This window comes from Molossus molossus, unplaced genomic scaffold, assembly GCF_014108415.1.
Source record: "Molossus molossus isolate mMolMol1 unplaced genomic scaffold, mMolMol1.p scaffold_m16_p_2, whole genome shotgun sequence".
Lineage (NCBI taxonomy): Eukaryota > Metazoa > Chordata > Mammalia > Chiroptera > Molossidae > Molossus > Molossus molossus.
In genome coordinates, this window is record NW_023425355.1 from 4,277,396 (window position 1) to 4,297,397 (window position 20,002).

The 20,002-nt window shown below is 39.5% G+C and overlaps 1 protein-coding gene across 1 annotated transcript in view; it reads left to right on the forward strand.

The window, feature by feature from the left end:
- The window catches only part of OPHN1 (oligophrenin 1), a 293,249-nt gene that overhangs the window by 180,781 nt on the left and 92,466 nt on the right, over positions 1-20,002 (forward strand). Inside the window, exons 13-15 of the mRNA XM_036271467.1 lie at positions 1,872-1,905; positions 2,409-2,471; positions 4,012-4,086. Coding sequence (XP_036127360.1) covers positions 1,872-1,905; positions 2,409-2,471; positions 4,012-4,086 — 172 coding nt within the window. The remainder of the gene's footprint in view (positions 1-1,871; positions 1,906-2,408; positions 2,472-4,011; positions 4,087-20,002) is intronic.

Here is a 20,002-nt window from a genome sequence, read left to right on the forward strand (position 1 = left end):
TTACTCTTGAATCCCTCTCCTGAAATTGTTCTCTCTTTAGGTTTCAAAGATTGAAGGATGCAGAAGTTTTTTTGTGTGTGTGTGTGTGGAGAATAATGTTAGAATATGGGCCCACTGAATGTGGATCTTGACCAACTTATCACAAATATATTGTTTGTCAAAGTGGCAGCAAGGGCCGGACAGCATGGAACCTCATCTCACTGAAATACTTATAGGTGTACAGTCGTCCCTCGTTGATCCCGGTTCATCTGTTCCAGACTCGAGCGGTTGCACCTGGCATTGAAGGATTCCTGGGGTGCTCGGATACATAGGCCTACAGTCCATACGGACAGTGATTTTAATTTTTTCTTTTTTTTTTTTTATCCTCACCTGAGGACATTTTTCCATCTTTTGTTCAGGTAGAGTGGGAGGGAGAGAGAGGAACAGAGAGAGAGATAGAAGCATCGATGTGAAAGGAACACATCGAGTGGCTGCCACCCGCACGACCAACCATGGCTGGGGACAAACTGCAACCGAGGTACGTGCCCTTAGCGGGAACCGAACCCGGGTCTCTCCAGACTGCAGACCGATGCTCTAACCGCTGAGCCAAACCGGCCAGGGCAGTGATTTTAATTTTAATTGTAGTACAGGGGTGCACAACTGACTCAGATAACCGAGTGCACTCTGTATCATTTTCACTGTCTCGACCAACTTTTTTTTTTTTTTTTTTTATCCTCACCCGAGGACATTTTTCCATTTTTTGTGCAGATAGAGCAGGAGGGAGAGAGAGGAAGAGAGAGAGAGAGAAACATCAATGTGAAGGGACACATCGAGTGGCTGCCACCCGCACGACCAACCAGGGCCGGGGACAAACTGCAACCGAGGTACATGCCCTTAGCGGGAACCGAACCCGGGTCTCTCTGTACCGCAGCCCGACGCTCCAACCGCTGAGCCAAACCGGCCAGGGCTCGACCAACTTTTTAATGAATGTATTTGAGAGAGCCGTGATAGAGGGGAGCAGTGAAAGTTGAAGCACAAAGCGGCGGGGACGACTGCAGCACCATATACAAAAAAAAGTATTTTAAAAGGAAAGACTGTTAAAGCAGACTCTACCAGCTGGCAGATCGAGGGCTTATTTCCTGCAGCCTGGCGATGCTAATGTTGTTGCTGCTTTACTTAACGCCCCGATCCATTCATTTTACACAAGTTTTGCATGCCTTTGCCTAAAGTGTAAGAGAAGATCAGGACATGAAGGAACATCTCCTCCAATCCTGATCATTTTAGAGATACGAATTTTGAAGTCCAGAGGATGAAAAGGATGTGCCCTACATTTTGCAATGAGCTAGAGGCAGAACCAGGGCTAGACTGGAGGAGGCAAGGATCTCCTCTTTGGTCTCTCCATCGCTATCACAATGTATACTTCAAGATGAGACAGAGAAATCTGTCAGGGCATGGACCTCTTACAGATGGACAGTTGCCTTTCCATAGAGTAACACTTGTTAACTAGTCTTGGAGGTGAAGGAGGTTGGTACTGGGAATATATAATTTTACCATCAATGCCCATGACCCAGGTATGCATGAGGAATCCACTTCCATTCTCTCATGCGCTCTTGCTCCATCGGAAAAACTCTCCAAGCCTAACCTAAGGAAATGTCTAAGCGGGTTATAACTTTAGCTGCAACGAGCAGTACGAAATCCAGTGTAATCTTCAGGGATTGTTATTTCAACTGTTTCCTAGGGACTCGGGCAAGGATGATTCTGTTTAGCTCACTGGCCCTTCTTGTTAAAGCCTTTGAGTCACGAATGGTTTTGATCACTGTCATTTGTCATGCTTCCCCATACCTGTAGCGATTCCCAGTGCCACAGCTCTTTGTGTTTCTCTTCTTTTGTAGATCTACCACAGTCCCATAACGAAACAGGAAGAAAGTGAGTCACATTTCTGATCTCCTGACATTATGAACTGCCAGCTGTCTTAATCACAGTAAATGCTGTCACCAGTGATATCGATGCATGTGTGTTTATGGATGCCACGTGTGGAATGAAATTCAGACCTATTTTGAAAATATGCATCTATTGATTGAACTAAGGAAGTCACTTTATCTTAATGTATGGTGGGAGTAGCAGTAGTAATATAAAGAAGCACATTATATCCTTCTTGTTCTAGACGTAGGGTAGAAATTGTCTGCATTTCCAGCCTAACATTTCACATTTGATGTTGTGCATGCCTAAAGCAGACATAAATGCAGAGGGCTAACTAAAAACATTTTGTGTTATAAAGAGTAAAAACTGTATCCCTTTCCCCAAGCAATGGACTGCTCCATTTAAGGGTGATTGGAGATGACAACCAAAGCCCTAGTTGCTAGTTGAATGCTTGGTAGGTGAGCTTGTGTACGTCAAAGTCTAACTCTGCTTTTCTCTGCTTGAAACAGTGGAGCTGAACGAAGTGGGCTTCAAGTTTGTTAGAAAATGTATCAATGTCATTGAGACCAAAGGTAAGATAATAAGCCATAGCCTTGGCGGTGTTTGAATGCAGCCAGTCTGACTTAATCCTGGGCCAATCTCTCGAAAGCAGCAATGGTATCATCTGTTGGTCAGCACTCACTTCAGGGATAAATGCTGTTTATAAACATTGAACACTAGACACAATTTGTATAATTTCAGTGAATTCCCGACCAGTAGTACCCAAGGATATTTGGATAATTTGTGGCTTCCTGCTTCGAAAGAGAAAGTGCTTCAAATGGCTTATAACGTATTCTTAAACACTACCTGGCACCCATCAGGTAGTGTTTTGAAGGTAGTCCTAAGTAAACAGGAGTTTAGTTTCTGCAACGATATATAGTGCTTTAAAAGTTGATGGCACAGCCTGGCTGGTGTGGCTCAGTGGCTGAGAGTCGACCCATGCACCAAGAGGTCGCCAGTTCCATTCCCGGTCAGGGCACATTCCCAGGTTGAGGGCCAAGTCCCCAGTGGGGAACATGCAGGAGGTGGCCAGTTGATGTTCTCTCTCATCGATGTTTCTATCTCTCCCTCTCCCTTCCCTCTAAAATCAATAAAGGAAAAAAAAAAGTTGATGGGGCAAAGCTAAATTCAGACAAATGTGGGAGAAGCATTTTTCCAGGTTGATGATGCTTCACCATGCACAAGATGGTCTTTGTTTTACGTCTTCCGTACCCCAGCCCCCTCTTCCTTTTTATCAATGCTCAACGGCATCTTGAAGGCTGACATTGCTTCTTTTTCTTTTTTTAATATAGTTTTTATTTATTTTTTTTAGAGAGAGAGGAAGGGAGAGAGAGATAGAAACATTGATGTGAGAAATAAACACTGATCAGCTGCCTCCTGCACGCCCCTCAACAGGGATCGAACCTGCAACCCAGGCATGTGCCCTGACCAGGAATCGAACCGGGACCTCTCAGTCCATGGGACAACGCTCAGTCAACTGAGCCACACCAGCTGAGCTCTTTCTTTAAATTTTTTTTTTCTTTATTGATTTTAGAGAAAGAGGAAGGTAAAGGGAGGGAGATAGAAACATTGATGAGAAAGAACATTAATTGGCCGCATCCTGTGCACTGCCTACTAGGGATCAGGCCCAGAATCTGGGCATGTGCCCTGACTAGGAATCAAACTGGTGACCTCTTGGTGCATGGGTCGATGCTCAACCACTGAGCCACACCGGCCAGGCTGACATTGCTTCTTTTTCAATCAGATCTTAGCTCCTTTTCAAGATGGTAGCACGATTCTCAGTCTTCTGCTGCTCCCCACTGAGGCATATGCTGTTTACTATAGAGTGTGTTCACTTCTGTTCATATTAATGAGGGCTTGGTATAATACAAATTAAAGTATGAACAGAATAATTCACTGAGATGCTTCAGGACTGTTCCTCTACTACAGCGGAGGGCTGGAGAGCTTGGAGAGAGTAGGGTAACCCTTTCTTGTTTGAACTGACTCCAGTGTGTAAGTACCTACTTTCTCTACCCTGAGGTAGATGAAAACTCTAGCTATATAGACAAAATTGATCTGATTTTCTTTCCCTAGGGATCAAGACAGAGGGATTATACCGTACCGTGGGGAGCAATATTCAGGTTCAGAAGCTGCTGAATGCGTTTTTTGGTAACAATTTTAATTTCCTAATTCTTATTTGGAGTTGTTTATGTATTAGGAAATGTGACTGTAAGAGAAAGGAGAAATTATTAAAGCAGGTTATAGAATTAAAAAAAATATTTTCAAAGGTAAAATGTACACATATTTGCCTACCCTGGGTCAGAGACAATCTTGCTTTGGGAGAAATGATGAGCATCTCTCCTTCTTCACATCTTACTTACTCCTCAAAACCTCTACAATTTGGCTTCATCCCCAACCTCTCCCCTGGAACTACTCCGACAAGGGTTAGAAGGTGTAATCTTGGGAAATCTAATAGACATTTTCTCCCTACGTGACTTCTACAATTCTGCAGTCTTTTCATTCTTCTAATATTTTATATTATTCAGGTGACTATTGTCAGGTCCTTTTTCTTCCTAGCTTACAAATCTTCTCTAGGTATTTCACAGCATTCTATCTTTGCCCCCTTTAGCTTCTTTTTCTATGTTTTCCTAATGGTTGATTTTTATCCTAGTTACCTTTCTCTGTTTTTAATAGTCTAATAATTTTAAAAGTTTATCTTTCTTGTTGAAAGTATTACAGATTTCCCTCCTTCCCCCCCATTGACATCCTCCTCCTCACTTCCACCCTCCCACCCCCTTCCCTCTGAGATTTGTCACTCATTTTATTCTTTTTTATATTTTCTATATTTTTGTTGAAGTTCTTGCTGTGTTCATTCATTTTTCTTTGGTGAATTTGGTGAACACCTTTATAAGCATTACTTTGAACTCTTTATCTGGTAGGTTGAATATCTCTGTTTTGTTTAGTTACTTTTCTGAGGTTTTATCATGAACTTTTATTTGGAATATATTCTTTTATCTCAGTGTTTCTCTACCTTCCTAATGCCACGACCCTTTAATACAGTTCTTCATGTTGTAAGTGGGTGTATTTGCATGTGGGTAGACTCTCCTGGAGACAAATAGAGGAGCGGTGTCTTGGTTCCTAAGACCATCGGAAATATGTGTTTTCCAGTGGTCTTAGGCGACCCCTGTGAAAGGGTCATTCGACCCCCAAGGGGTCGTGACCCACAGGTTGAGTACCACTGCTTTATCTCCTCATTTGCTTAATTCCATTTGTTTCTATGTATTAGGTAGATCAGTTACATGTTCTGGTCTTGAAAAAGTAGCCATATACAGAAGGTGTCCTGTGGGACCCAGTGGCACAATCTCCTCTGGTCACCAGAGTCAGGTGATCCACAGGTTTCTGTTGTGTAGGCTGTGTACATTCAGCTGTCATAGTTTGGTGTGATTTCTGGGCCGTGCTGGTGGGAAAGATTTGGCCCGAGGCCAAATGGCTGTCAGGGTCAGCCTTGACACTTGCTGACATGCAGGTGGACAGGGAAGGTCCCTGGCCTGGCTCTCTTTGACGCCTGCTTGTGACTGCTGTGGGTGCAGTGTTGGGTGGGGTTGGCTTCTGGCCTGGCTGTCTGCAAGGCCCAGCCACAACTGTTGCCCATGTTCTGATGGACAGGGAAGTCCCCCACCCTGGCTGTGGTTGCTGTGGGAACATTTGCAAGTGAGAACCGTGGTGTGGCTTCCTGCTGGGTTTTACTACAGCAGCTTCTGGCACACTATTGTGAGCAGCAGGCCTTCACTGCTGGTGGCTGGAAGGCTTGACTTTGGCTGGTGCACAGGTATGTGGGGGGTTGCTCCTGAATTGGGAGTAACTTTGGAGAGGCACTAATACCATCTGAGGCCACCTGCTTGGTGTGGTGGTAGAGGACAGGTTTGAGGGGTGCTGAGCTCACCCCTCAACTGTGAGAGGGTGACAGTTGTTTTTGAAGGACACCGGTATCTGCTAAATTTGCATGCTGAGTGTAGGGCCGGAGATGCTTTGGATGGGTTCTGGTGTAGGCCGAGGGTGCCTGCTTTTTGTGCTAGAGTGGGAACAACTTTGGAGGGGTGCCAGTTGGAGCAGGCAGGTTATGTGGGCAGGATCTCCAAAATGGTAGTGTGGGTGAACAGTGTTAACCAGGTTAATTGAGAATGTCAAAAATGGCACCCACCAGCACCAGGCCAACTAGCTGGAAAGAGAATATAAAAAATGGTGCCTGTAAGCACTTCCATCCCCAGAGAAAGTTCCAAAAGATACTTCTTCCTCCAGCTTTTGCCCTAAGATTAGTCAATGTCTCCCCTTCACATATGACCCACGCGATTATCAGACTGATGCCTCTGTGCTGGGACTCTTTGTGAGTTTGTGCATGAGCTCCTTAAGAGACGAGTCTGTTTCCTACAGCTCTTCAGCTCTCCCAAACGTAAGCTCCACTGTTTTTTACAGCTAGATATTACGGGGGCTCCTTTTCCTGGTGTGGGTGTGCTGGCCTGGGGCGCCTATGGAGGGCTCAGATCCCTCGCTCCTCCGCGTGGAGCTCTGCAGTTGTGATATCCCTACTTGTTGTGGGTCATCACACGGTGAGTGTGTGTCCTGACTAGACTGTGCCTGTGCCCTTTTACCCGCCTGGATGTGGCCTTTCTTTATGTTCTTAGTGATAAGAATAAGTTCTGCTGGTCTTCAGGTAGTTCTCAGTGATAGTTGTTCTGTGTGTAGTTGTAGTTTTGCTGTGTTGTGGGAGGAGGTGAGCTCAGGATCGTCCTACTCTTCCATCTTGATCCTGATTTTCTGTCTGTCCTTTTCCTCGATCAAGGAAAGAATAGACATTCTTTATTCTTTGAACAACTTAGGTCCATTTCTCATTCGGTCACCATTTGTTCACTAAGGAGCATTTGAGCCATCTGTTGAGACTAGGTATTTGGGCAACCAGTGTTGAGGATTTCTGGGTGTTGAGCTTATAGCATCCCGAGTGACACACAGAGCAGCAACTCCGTGCATGAATGTTCCCCATACATGATCTGTCGTGTTGCTTTCTTTGAAGTGTTAAGCAAGTTGTCTAGTTTCAGCTTGCAGGGCTTTGGGAAGTTGGCAGTTGTAGTCCTTAGTGATGCCGAGTTAGGAGGCTGGGAAAAATGGGAAATGTTCATTTGGAGAGTTGGAATCAGATACTGAAGGAAACTAGAAGAGTTGGTAATTTGGTAGGTAGTGACGAAATGTAACTTACCAAGAGGAAAAAAGCAGCTAAAGGACAATGAACAGAGCGAGAATCTAATGATCCTTCAAGCTGTGCTATAGTTTTCCGTTGAAACATAAATGTCTCTCAGAACAAGTCATCCCCCTGTTTGAGTCTTCTTTACAAAGTAAGTCTGGTCTCATTAGATTTGACCCGATTATTTAAATAAATGCAGCAAGAATGGTAATCGAGTACACAGGGATTTTTATGTATGCTTTGCTGGAACTTTCCATAAGGAATCTCAAATTATGTGGCCATCAACTTTTCCTAGCTCTATTTGTTGAAAAGTCTGTTCTTTTCCTAAGGAAGAGTCCTGGTACCCTTGTCAAAAATCATTGCACTGTATGTGTGTGTGTGTGTGGGGGGGAAGGGGTTGTTTATTTTTGTTGTCTCTCTTTTGTTTCATTAGTCTATGTATACTTATGCCACTACCACCCTTCCCCACCCCATAGTTACAATTTTTTTTAGTCTTGTGATGAGAACTTTTAAAATCTACTCTTTTAAAAGTACCACACTGCCTTGATTACTGTAGCTTTGCCAAAGACAAACAAGGAGATGCTTTTATTCCAACTTTTGCAACATGGAGAACCTTTATTACTGAGATACATCTTATAGAAGAATGAAATGTGAGGTTTTATAGAAGCAGGTAAGAGAGGGAGTTATCATGAGTTTACATGAGTCATGTGAAAGGATGGAGATGCACCTTATAAATGAGGTCAGGGTGGTCCATTGAAGTTAGTTGTTTCTCAGGATCAAAAAGACGGGGAAAATTCTAAACCTTCTCAGTTTCCTTGGAGCACCGGGTTCAGGTAAAGTTCACCATTGTCATATAGTTAAGTAAACTACTTTCCTTGCCAAGATTTGGGTTAAAATATTATCCTGGATTTTGAACAGAAAGTAATTAGGTTGTTTTTCTACTTAGATATTTAAATAGGAAAAACCTGTTTTGGCTTAAATAGTTACATTTTTTTTTTTAGTCATGCTACAATTTATTTTTTCCAGCCAACTAAATTAAACATATAACCAAATGTGTACTCAAATTACTCTTTGCCTTCCAAAATCATACTTTGTATGTGACTCAGAAGAAAGTTTTTTTTTTTTTTATGTACTTAGAGAACATAATTATTAGGTTTACAGTATCAAGTTTGTTCCTAAATCTCTTTCTCCATTTTTATTGGTGAAATAATCTCACACATAATAATGTTTATATTCATACTATGAAGATAAATTTTCTAATTTTTTTCACAATTCTTAATATTTTAGTTTCTTAAGTTTTAAAAATTTATCTTTATTGTTGAAAGTATTACAGATGTCCCCTCTTTTTTCCCCCATTGACCCCTCTACCCCGATCCTGCCCCCCAACCTTCACCACACTATTGTCTGTGTCCATGGGTTATGCATATATACATATAAGTTCTTTGCTTTGTGTCTTTCCGGCCCCCTTCCCACCTTCCCTCTGAGGTTCGTCAGGCTGTTACCTGCTTCCATGTCTCTGGATCTATTTTGTTTGTCAGTTTATTTTGTTCACCATTCCCAGCAAGACTGGCCTTACATTTTTATCATCCTAAGTATTAAAGTTCTATATTTTCTATTTTTGAGTCATGGAAACCACCTTTTTGCTATCAGAAGTAGCTGGCTCTTTTTTTCTATTAAAAATATACTTTCTAACAGGTATGAGGTAGTAACTCATTGTGGCTTTAATTTGCATCTCTCTGAAGATTAGTGATGTCGAGCAACATTTTATGTGTCTCTTGGCCACCTGTACGTCCTCTTTGGAGAATATCTATTCAGGTCCTCTGCCCACTTTTAATTGGATTATTTGTTTTGCTTTGCTATTGCGTTGTCTGAGTTCTTTATAAATTTTGGATATTAACCCCTTATCAGATATATCATTGGCAAATATCTTCTTCCATTCAGTAGGTTGTCTTTTACTTTTGTTGATGGTTTCATTTGCTCTGTAGAAACATTTTAGTTTGATGTAGTCCTGTTTGCTTATTTTTTTCTTTTTCTTTTCTTTGTTTGAGGAGGTATGTCAGAAAAAAATATTGCTAAGAGAAATGTCAGAAATTTATTGCCTAGTTAGAATGACTATCATCCACATATCTACAAACAAGTGTTGGCAAGGATATGGGGAAAAGGAACCCTCCTGCACTGTTGGTAAGAGTGTAGACTGGTACAGCCACTGTGGAAAGCAGTATGGAGTTACCTAAAAATTTTTAAAAAGAACTACATTTTGACCCAGCGATACCGTTTCTGAGTATATATCCAGGACACTACTTCAAAAAACTGTATGCACCCCTGTGTTCATTGTAGCACTATTTACAATAGTCAAGATATGGGAGCAACCCAAATGTTCATCGATAGATGATCGGATAAAAAACAAAACAAAATGAAGTGCATATATACAAAGGAATATTACTCAGCCATAAAAAAAGAATGAAATCTTACTATTTGTGACAGCATGGATGGACGTGGAGGGCACTATGCTACATGAAATAAACCCGACAGAGAAAGATAAATACCATATGATTTCACTTATATGTGGAATCTTAAGGACAATATAAACAAACAAATGAAGTAGAAACAGACTCATAGATACAGAGAGTGGACTGGAGGTTGCTAGAGGGGAAGACGGTTGGGGGATTGGGCGAAAAAGGTGAAGGGCTTAAAAAGTACAAATTGGTAGTCACAAAATAGTCATGGGGATGTAAAGTACAGCATAGGGAATGTAGTAAAAAAAATTGTAATGACGATGTATGGTGCCAGGTGGGTACTAGATATATTGGGAGTATCACCTTGTAAAGTACATGGTTGTCTAACCACTAAGATGTACAGTTAAAACTGATACAAAATAATATTGAATGTAAACTCTAATTGAAAAATAATGCTAAGTGAAATAAACCAGTCAGAGAAAGAAAGACGAGTACCATGTGATTTCACATATATGTGGAATCTAATGAACAAAATAAACTAGCAAAATAGAAACAGAATCATAGATACAGAGAACACACTGAGTGCTGGGTGGAAAACATGAAGGGATTAAGAAAAAAAACACTCATGGATACAAACAGTATGGTGATTCCTGGAGTGAAAGAGGGTGGCAGGAGGTAGAAGAGGGTAAAGGGGGGATAAATGGTGATGGAAGGAGACCTTGACTTGGGGTAGTGAACATACAATACAATATGCAGATGATGTATTATAGAATTGTACAGCCCTGGCCGGTTTGGCTCAGCGGTTGGAGCGTCGGCCTGCGGACCAGAGAGTCCTGGGTTCAGTTCCTGCTAGGGGCACATACCAAAAAAAAAAAAGAATTGTACACTTGAAATCTATATAACTTTATTAACTAATGTCACCCAAATAATCTCAATAAAAATAAAATAAAATAAACATACTAACTGTGCAGTTATATTTTTTCATATAGCCTTACCACTTAAATTATTCTTGAATTTTGCCCCATGTGTAAGGATTTCTTTAGGGGTGTTCTCAATTAGTTTTGTAGTTTTATTTCAGAGCAAAGTAGAACAGCTTTTGTCTTTGGGCCCCTTTTCACCCATTTTTAATTGAGGTACAATTAATGGAAAGAGAAATAAACATAGATCTTACACGTACATTTGTTGTTATTGTTGTTAATCCTCACCCGAGGATACTTTTCCATTGATTTATAGATAGAGTGGAAGGGAGGGAGAGAGAAACATCACTGTGAGAGAGACATAGATTGGTTGCCTACTGCACGGCCCTGACCAGGGCCAGGGATCGAACCTGCAACCCAGGTACATGCCCTTAACCGAGAATAGAACCTGTGAACCTTCAGTGCATGTGTCAGTGCTCTAACCACTGAGTAACACCAGCCAGGGATCACCCATTTTAAAATTATTATTATTATTTTTTAAAACACGTTTTCTTTATTGATTTTAGAGAGGAAGAGAGAGGGTGAGAGGGAGGGAAACATCCATCAGAGAGAACATTGATTGGCCACCTCCTGCATGCCCCCCACTGGGGATTAGGCCCACAACCTGGGCATGTGTCCTGACCAGGAATCGAACTGACAGCTTCTTGGTGCATGGGTTGATGCTCAACCACTGAGCCACACCAGCCAGGCTTACCCATTTTTTTAAAAATCAAAAAGTGCATAGAACAATGTCTAACCCTTAGTGAGCATTTAATAAAATTAACTGTTGTTGTTGCCCTGGCTGGGTGGCTCAGTTAGTTGGAGTGTTGTCCCCTACACCAAAAGGTTGTGGGTTCGATTCCCAGTCAGGGCACATACCTAGGTTGTGTGTTCGATTCTCTGTTGGAGCAACCTATTGATGTTTCTCTCTCACATTGATCTCTCTCTCTCTCTTTCTTTCTCTCTTTGTCTTTCTAAAATCAATTTAAAAACATGTCCTGCCGGTGTGGCTCAGTGGTTGAACATCCACTCATGCATCAAGAGGTCACTGGTTCGATTCCTGGTCGCGACACATGCCCAGGTTGTGGGCCCGATTGATGTTCTCTCATCGATGTTTCTAACTCTCTCACCCTCTCTCTCTAAAACCAATAAAGGGGAAAAAAGAACCCCCCCCCAAAATGTATCCTTGGGTTAGGATAAAAAAATTAGCTAATGTTGTTAATTACAGTAAAGTACTACAGACTGGAAAGGACTTTGAAAACCCAGTCTTCAATTCAGATGTGTACCTTATGAATGAAGCCGTGGATGACCGTGGATGAGGTGAATGGAGAGAGGATACCAAAAATAAATAGGGATGCTCACTCTCTTTAGACTCGGCCAGTGACATAAGAGACCAGAATGCAGACAGTTTGAGAAAGAATATTGGGCATTATTGACCTGGTAGGCTTTTGAGGAAAACTCACCTTCAGAGAGATGAAGGAGATGAGCGGGGCTGTCTTCCACCAAGCAGGTAAGAAGTGGGGGTTTTATAGCCCCAGCAAACTTTTCCTTGGGGTGTTTCTTTTTTTTTGATGGTGTTTTCCTATCATTGACATTTGGCAGAGGCTATAATAAGGTTTGAAGTGCAATCATCACATAAATGAGCTATGTAGTTTTCTCGGAGAGTTTATGTTAATTTTTACATAAGAGGCCCTTAGGGGATGACTGGGTTATTGAGGAAAGTCCCACTGTTGGTTCTCCGGACCATTCCTATGCCTGTAATTTTGTGAATCTTCTAATGAAGGTGGCAATGATAGAGCCTGAGGCATACTGGGAGCCCTGGACTGTAAGTCTGAAAGCCAGGATTCCATTCTGGCTGTGAGTGAGACTTAGAAATCACTTAATTTCTCTAGGTCTCAACTTCCGAAAGTGTCAGATGTGGAATAAGATTAGATACTGCCAATGATATTTGCAGCTGTTGTATTCTACCACTCTTTGTATAATATGCCCCAACATCTAGGATGTCCACTCATCACTCATTTATTCAAATATTTATTTATTACTTTATTTCACATTTGTCTTTTCCTTTTTAATATTTTTAAGTTATAAAAATACTCTTATTTATTTATTTATTAGATAGAGAATGGAAGGGAGAGAGAGATAGAGACTATCAATGTGAAAGAGAAACGTGGATCGACTACCTCCTGTACTCCCCTTACTGGGGATCGAGCCTGCAACTTGTGTATGTGCCCTGACCTGGGACTTGAACTTGGACCTCTCAGTCCATGGGACAATGCTCAATCTACACACACACACACACACGCACACACACACACACACACACACACACACACTACATATATTCATGCATCTACCATCCAGATTGAACAGATGTTAATTTTTTGCTATATTTGATCCAGATTTTTTCTTTAAAAAAAAATTACAGATAATAAACCCTATTTTTTTCCTCTCCAGAAAATAGCCACTGTCTTTCAATTTGTCTGTGCTTTCAACATATGGTATTATTTTGAATTTTTAAAATATATAGAAATAACATTCTACAAATTTCCTTATTTTATTGAACTTTATATTTTCCAGGTTTAGTCATATTACCAGCTATGGAAACATACATTTATTCATTTTCACAGTGCTTTGTATTCCATTATATGAATATCCCACAGTTTATCCACTCCCTGCTGATGGCCTTTTAGATTGTTTCCAACACTATGCTATTAAAAATAACATTGGAACAACCCACTGTGTACAAGTCTTCCTGAGCATATGTCTGAGAGTTTCCCTAGGGTAATTACCTAGAAGCAAAATTACTTGGTGGCAGGGCATGTTTATATTCAGTTTTTCTAGATAATGTAAAATTGTTTTCCAAAGAGTTTGTGGATATTTATACTCTCACCAGTAATATATGACTCCTTGTTTTCCCATCCTTGCCAGCATGTGTGTTCTAAGACTTTTAAAATCCTATTTGTATGAAATAATATTTTCTTGATATTTGCATGCATTTATTGGCTATTCAGTTTTTTCTTTGTAAATTTCCTGTTTATATGTTCATATCCTTTTTTATTGAATTTAATGGGGTGACATTGGTTAATAAAATTATTTGTGGAATATAATGAACATAACAGTTTGAGGACAATCCCCTAAGGAGTGGGGAGGTGAGAGAGGGATGAACCACAGAACTTATATGCATGTATGCATGAACAGTGGACATGGACAACAATCTGGGGAAGGGGCAGGGAGGGAAGGGGGAGGGGGGAATCAGTGGGGGAAAAAAGGAGAATCATTTGTAACAAAAATTAATCAATAAATAAAAAAAAAAAGAAAAAGAAAAAAAAATTATGTAGGGATCAGGTATACGATTCTACAGTGCATCATCTGTATATTGTATTGTGTGTTCACCACCCCAAGTCAAGTCTCCTTCCACTACCGTTTATCCCCTTTTACCCTCTTCTACCTGCCCCACTCCCTCAGCAATCACCATACTGTTGTCTGTGTCCATGAGTCTTTTTTTTCTGTGTTAAATCCCCTCACTCTTTTCACCCAGCCCCAAACCCCCTCCCATCTGACAGCTGTCAGTCTATTTTCTGTATCCATGAGTCTGCTTCTACTTTGCTCTTAGTTTATTTTGTTCTTCTACATATGAATGAAATCATAGGTACTTGTCTTTCTCTGACTTGACTTATGTCAGTTAGCATAAGTACAAGTTTATCCATGCTGTTGCAAATGGTAAAATTTCCTTCTTTTTTAAGGTGAAAGGAGTAATGAAAAAACACATATATATATGTATAGAGACACAAACAACAGAGTGGTGATAGCCAGAGGGAAAGGGTTATGGGATAGATGGAGATGGGCAAAGGGAGGATAAATGGGGATGGGAAGAGACTTTGCTTTGGGTGATGGGCCCACGATGCAGTGTGCAGATGATGTTTTGTTGAGTTGTACACTTGAAACCTTTATGGTTTTGTGAACCAATGTCACCCCAATCAATTCAATAAAAAAGTAATTTCTAATAGCCCTGGCTAGTGTGCCTTAGTTGGTTGGAGCATCATTCCGATGTGCCAAGGTTGTGGGTTTGATCCCTGGTCAGGGCACATACAAGAAGCAACCAATGAATGCATAAGTAAGTGGAACAAGAAATTGATGTGTCTCTCTCTCTCCCTTCCTCTCTCTCTCTCTTAAAAAAAAAACAATTAAAATATTTAAAAATTTTATAGCTTTATTGACATTTTCTATTTGAGGAGTCATTGTCTTAATACCTTCTTTTACTTTCTTAAAGCATGGTTTGCTTATGTTTTTAAACATTTAAATTACTGATTTAAAATATTTTTTTGCAAATTCTAATATCCAGGCCTTCTCAATGGAAGTTTTTGCCTGTGATTCTTCACTTTGAATGAGTCACTTTCCTTTTCCTTTGCATATGTTACAGTTTTTTTTGTTTGTTTGTTTTGGTCTATAAGGGGATATTTGAATGATATAACAACTCTGAATACCAATTACTGCCCCCTTCATGCACAGACACCTTGTTGATTTTATTTTGTTTACTTCTTTGTTAGTGATTTGTATGAACTGTTTCAGCGAGGGCCATTACTCCTGCATTGTTCAGTCTCTGATGTTGTGTCTCAAAGAACACTGCCTTAGGCTTGTGCTCAGTCACCTTGGCATGACAGTGGTTTTATAAAGGTGTTCTTTGCTGTCTCTTTCCCTGATCTCTATGTTAACTTATCTTCCTCTTTTGGTATCACACTAAGCTGTTAGCCCTGAGTAGTTGCTGGCTGATTGCTGCATTGTGTTTGACAACACCCTTGGACATGAGTCACTCCAGAGTGATCCAATTAAATTTGAGGTAATTGTTTCAGGCTTGCACCATCCCTAGATGTGCTCTTCTTAGCTATGTCTTTGCTTTTCTCTGTTGAACTGGTTCTTTTATGGTTTAGAGAGCTCATGAAGTTACTACCCTTTTCTTAATTACTTTCCATCAACATTTTCATTATTTTTAGAATAGCCTCTAGCTTGAACTTTCTCACACTCTGTTTCTAGTAAACTCAGTTTTGGGGAGAAGAGATTTGGAACTCTTTCCTTATGGCCTGCCTTTACTCCCTGGGTATGACCTCTGCACAATAATCTGGGATTTGGTGGTTAGGACAGTGACTTGGTTCTCGCATAATGACACCCATGTTCTATAAACGGAACATTAGGTGGAAGCAAAATCCCCTGGTCTTCCTAGGTTCCCTCTCTCTGCCTGATTTGTTCGATATGATAGTTGCTAAACACATTTGGCCATTGTGGATTTGAAATGTGGCTAGTTCAACTGCAGGACTGTTTTAAATATTAGTTAATTTAATTTAGATTAAAATAGCCCAACGTGGCTATGGCTCTTTAACAGCACAGATCTGAGAGTCATATGCCTTGTCATGGGGTCTTTTTAAGGCTTTTTGTTTTTACCTTCAACTGATACTCATAGAGTTAATTCCAGCATTCCTGGCATTGTATTTATCTTTCCTACACACTATGTGTGCTCTAAGCTTCTTGAGTCCTTACAAACTGCCTTTGGTTATAATTGCTGTCAACAAACAAGGGCGGGAGTTTTGGAGAATTGTCCATAAATGAGATCAAGTCCTGAATTCTGCTTGATTTTGGAAACAAGGGTTTAATTTTCTCTTCATTGCCTCTTTCATATGAAATACTTGTGTTAAATAGACATTTTTGTATATTCATTCAATACAATATTTTCTTCAATTAAATGGGATAAAGTACTGATACATTTAATAACATGGATAAACCTTGGAAGCCTTGTACTAATAAAAGACAGTAATAAAAGACCATATGTTGAATGATTGCATTTATGCAAAATTTCCATAATAGGCCAATACAGAAAGAAAGTGGATTAGTGATTTCCTGTTTTGGCAAGAGGTGGGGAAGAAGGAAAAGGAGAGTGACTGTAAAGGGTACGGAGTTTCATTTTGTAATTATGAGAATATTCTATAATTCATTTCGGTGGTGGTTGTTCAACCTTCTGTATATACTAAAAGCCACTGAATGGTACAGTTAAATATTTGTATATGTATGCCTGTGTTTCTGTGTGTGTTTATATGTTTTATTGACGTCTTCCCTTAGGAATTCTGATTTAGTAGAACTAAGATGGGAATCTTCATTTGAAACAACCAACCACAGTGATTCTGATGCAGGTGGCCAAATGATTATTGTTTGAGAAACCCTGCCTTGGGCAAAGATGCCATGTTTCTTATTTTACTTCCTTTAAGAAATTTGTGATAAGCCCGGCCAGTATTGCCCAGGCACCAAGAGGTCACCAGTTTGATTCCCAGTCAGGACACATGCCCAGGTTGTGGGCCAGATCCCCAGTGGGGGGCATACAGGAGGCAGACAGATGTTCTCTCTCATCGATGTTTCCATCTCTTTCACCCTCTCCCTTCCTCTCTCTCTTTAAAATCAATAAAGAAAAAAAAATTGTCATAAAGTAGGAAAATGCATATCTTTACCCTAAGTATAGACCAATATCCTGGCCACATTTTTTATCACGGCTATATTTAGAATTAAACTTTTCAGATCTGGGTGATGCTGACACATTTTCTCTGTATATGACAGGTCATTGCTACTTTGGGCTGATTGTGACAATTGCTGTGTTGGATACAGAAGGTTTTATCTTCTCATTTGAAATCTCTTCTAATTATTGGTATTTTTATATCAAAATAGAATTATTTGCCACAGTATACCCTCTGCAATAGGTTTCAAAGTAGTGATAAATTTTTTTTCTACATTTTTCTATTCTTATTTTGCACTGTGCATCTCAGAGGGTGGATTGAGTTTTCTGGTAAAATATCAGAAGCACAGCCTATAGAGGGCAGTGTATGTCCGTATGTGGTGGGCATCCCCTGTCTAAATCCTCTGAAAGTTTCTTAAATATACTGGGACCTAAGATTCAAAGTCTCTAAAGGTGGAGCCTGAGAATCTGAGTGAATATTATGCATATTGATATTTGAGACCACTGACTTAGGCAGTAATCTTTGTTTGAATTTTCTAATACACAACTTGAGAAGCGTTTTCAAATGTCTTCTAATTCTTATATTGTTTATTATATTTGCTTTTTCTGTGAAGGGTAGAATTTAGCTGCCTCACTTGAAATTTTTGTTGTTTTTTATTGATTTGATCTTTTTTTAAAAATATGTTTTTATTGATATTTTTTAGAGAGAGAGAAAGGGAAAGAGAGATAGAAATATCAATGTGAGAGAGAAACTTTGACCGGCTGCCTCCTGCACACTCCCCGTCTGGGATCGTGCCTACAACTCGGGCATGTGCCCTGACTGGTAACCGAACCAGGACCTCTCAGTCCATGGGACGATGCTCAACCCACTGAGCCACACTGACCGGGCTTGATCTTATTGTTTTACTAAAACAGTACTCTGCACTTTCTAGGTATGCTTTTGGTAATTTCCACCACCCCACCCAGATTTCCACACTGATTAATATGTATGGAATTCATCTTGGTCTATGGACAAAAACTTGTGTGCGTGCCCACATTTATAGCTGCTAAGTTTCTACTTGTTCTTTAAATTAATGTATATTTGACATACAATATTATACTAGCTTTAGGAGTACAACATAGTGATCTGACATCTATATACCTTAAGAAGATATCACCATAAGAATTCTAGTAACTTGTCACCTTAAAAAGTTATGATGTTATTGACTATATCCTCTATACAGTACATTACATCCCCGGACTTTATTATTTTATAACTGGGAGTGTGTATTTTGCCTTTCATCTCCCCAAGCTTTTCTCCCTTGGCAGCCATCAGTTTGTTCTCTATCTATGAGTCTGTTTCTGTTTTGTTTTCCTTGCTCATTTGTTTTCTTCTTCATTTTATATATAATTGAAGTCATAACGGTACTTGTGTTTCTCTGACTTATTTTACTTAGCATGCTGCCCTCTTGGTCCGTCCATGTTGTCACAAGTGGCAAGATTTCATTTTTTTTTTTTAAAGCTGAGTAATGTCTCATTGTGTATATATCTACACATACCACATCGTGTTCATTCATTTGTCTGCTGATGACACCTGGATTGCTTCTATATTTTGGCTAATGTAAATAGTGCTGTAATGAACATAGGGATGCATATATCTTTTCAAATTAGTGTTTTCAAGTTCTTCTTGTAAATATCCAGGTGTAATTGCTAGGTCATATGGTAGTTCTATTTTTAATTTTTTGAGGAATCTCCATACTTTTTTTTTTTTATAGTGGCTGTACCAGTTTACAATTCCACCAACAGTGTACAAGGGTTCTCTGTTCTCCACATCCTTCACATCCTTGCCAGTACTTATTTGAGTTTTTAATTTTTTAAAAGTTATAGTTAACATACAATTTTATATTACTTTGTGGTGTACAACACAGTGATTAAACATTTATATACCTTACAAATTGATCACTATAAGTCTAGTAACGATCTGTCACAATACACAGTTATTATATTATTATTTATATTTTTGAAAATAGCCATTCGGTGTAAGGCGATATCTCATTGTAGTTTTGTTCCGCATTTTCCTGATGATTAGTGATTTTGAGCATCTTTTCACATCTGTTGGTCATTTGTATTTCTTTTTTTGGAGAAATATTTATTCATGTTCTCTGCCCAGTTTTAATTGTTTTTTTTTTTTGATATTTATATGAGTTCTTCATATACTTTGGATATGAATCCCTAATCAGTAATATCATTTATAAATATCTTCTCCCTTCTAGTAGGTTGACTTTTCATTTTGTTGATGGTTATCCTCACTGTGCAAAAGCTTTTTAGTTTGATATAATCCCCTTTGTTTATTATTGCTTTTGTTGCCTGTGCCATAGCCAACAACTTACTGCTAAGACTGATATCAGAGTTTATTGCCTATGATTTTTTCCATGAGTTTTATGGTGTAAGGTCATACATTTAAGTCTTTAGTTTATTTTGAGTTTATTTTTTATGTGATATTAAAAATGGTCTAGTTTCATTTTTTTTGCATGTATTGGTTCAATATTCTTAATAGCATTTATTGAAAACACTGTCTTTTCCCTACTGTATATTCTTGCCTCCTTTGTCAAAGACCAATTGACTGTACATACATGGATTTATTTCTGAGCCCTTTATTCTAATTCACTGATCTGTGTCTGTTTTATTTTCCCAGTACCAACTGTTTTGATTATTTATTAGAACTTTGTAGTATAGTTTGAAATCAGGGAGTGTGACTCCTCTAGTTTTGTTTCTTCTCAAGTCTGCTTTGGCTATTTGGGGTCTTTTGTGGTTTCATATAAATTTTAGGATTTTTTAATTCTATTTCTGTGAAAAATACCATTGATATTTTGATAGGATTGTGTTGAATCAGTAGATTGCTTTGGGTAGTATGGACATTTAACAATATTATTTTTTCCACTCCATTTATATATTTATTTTGTAT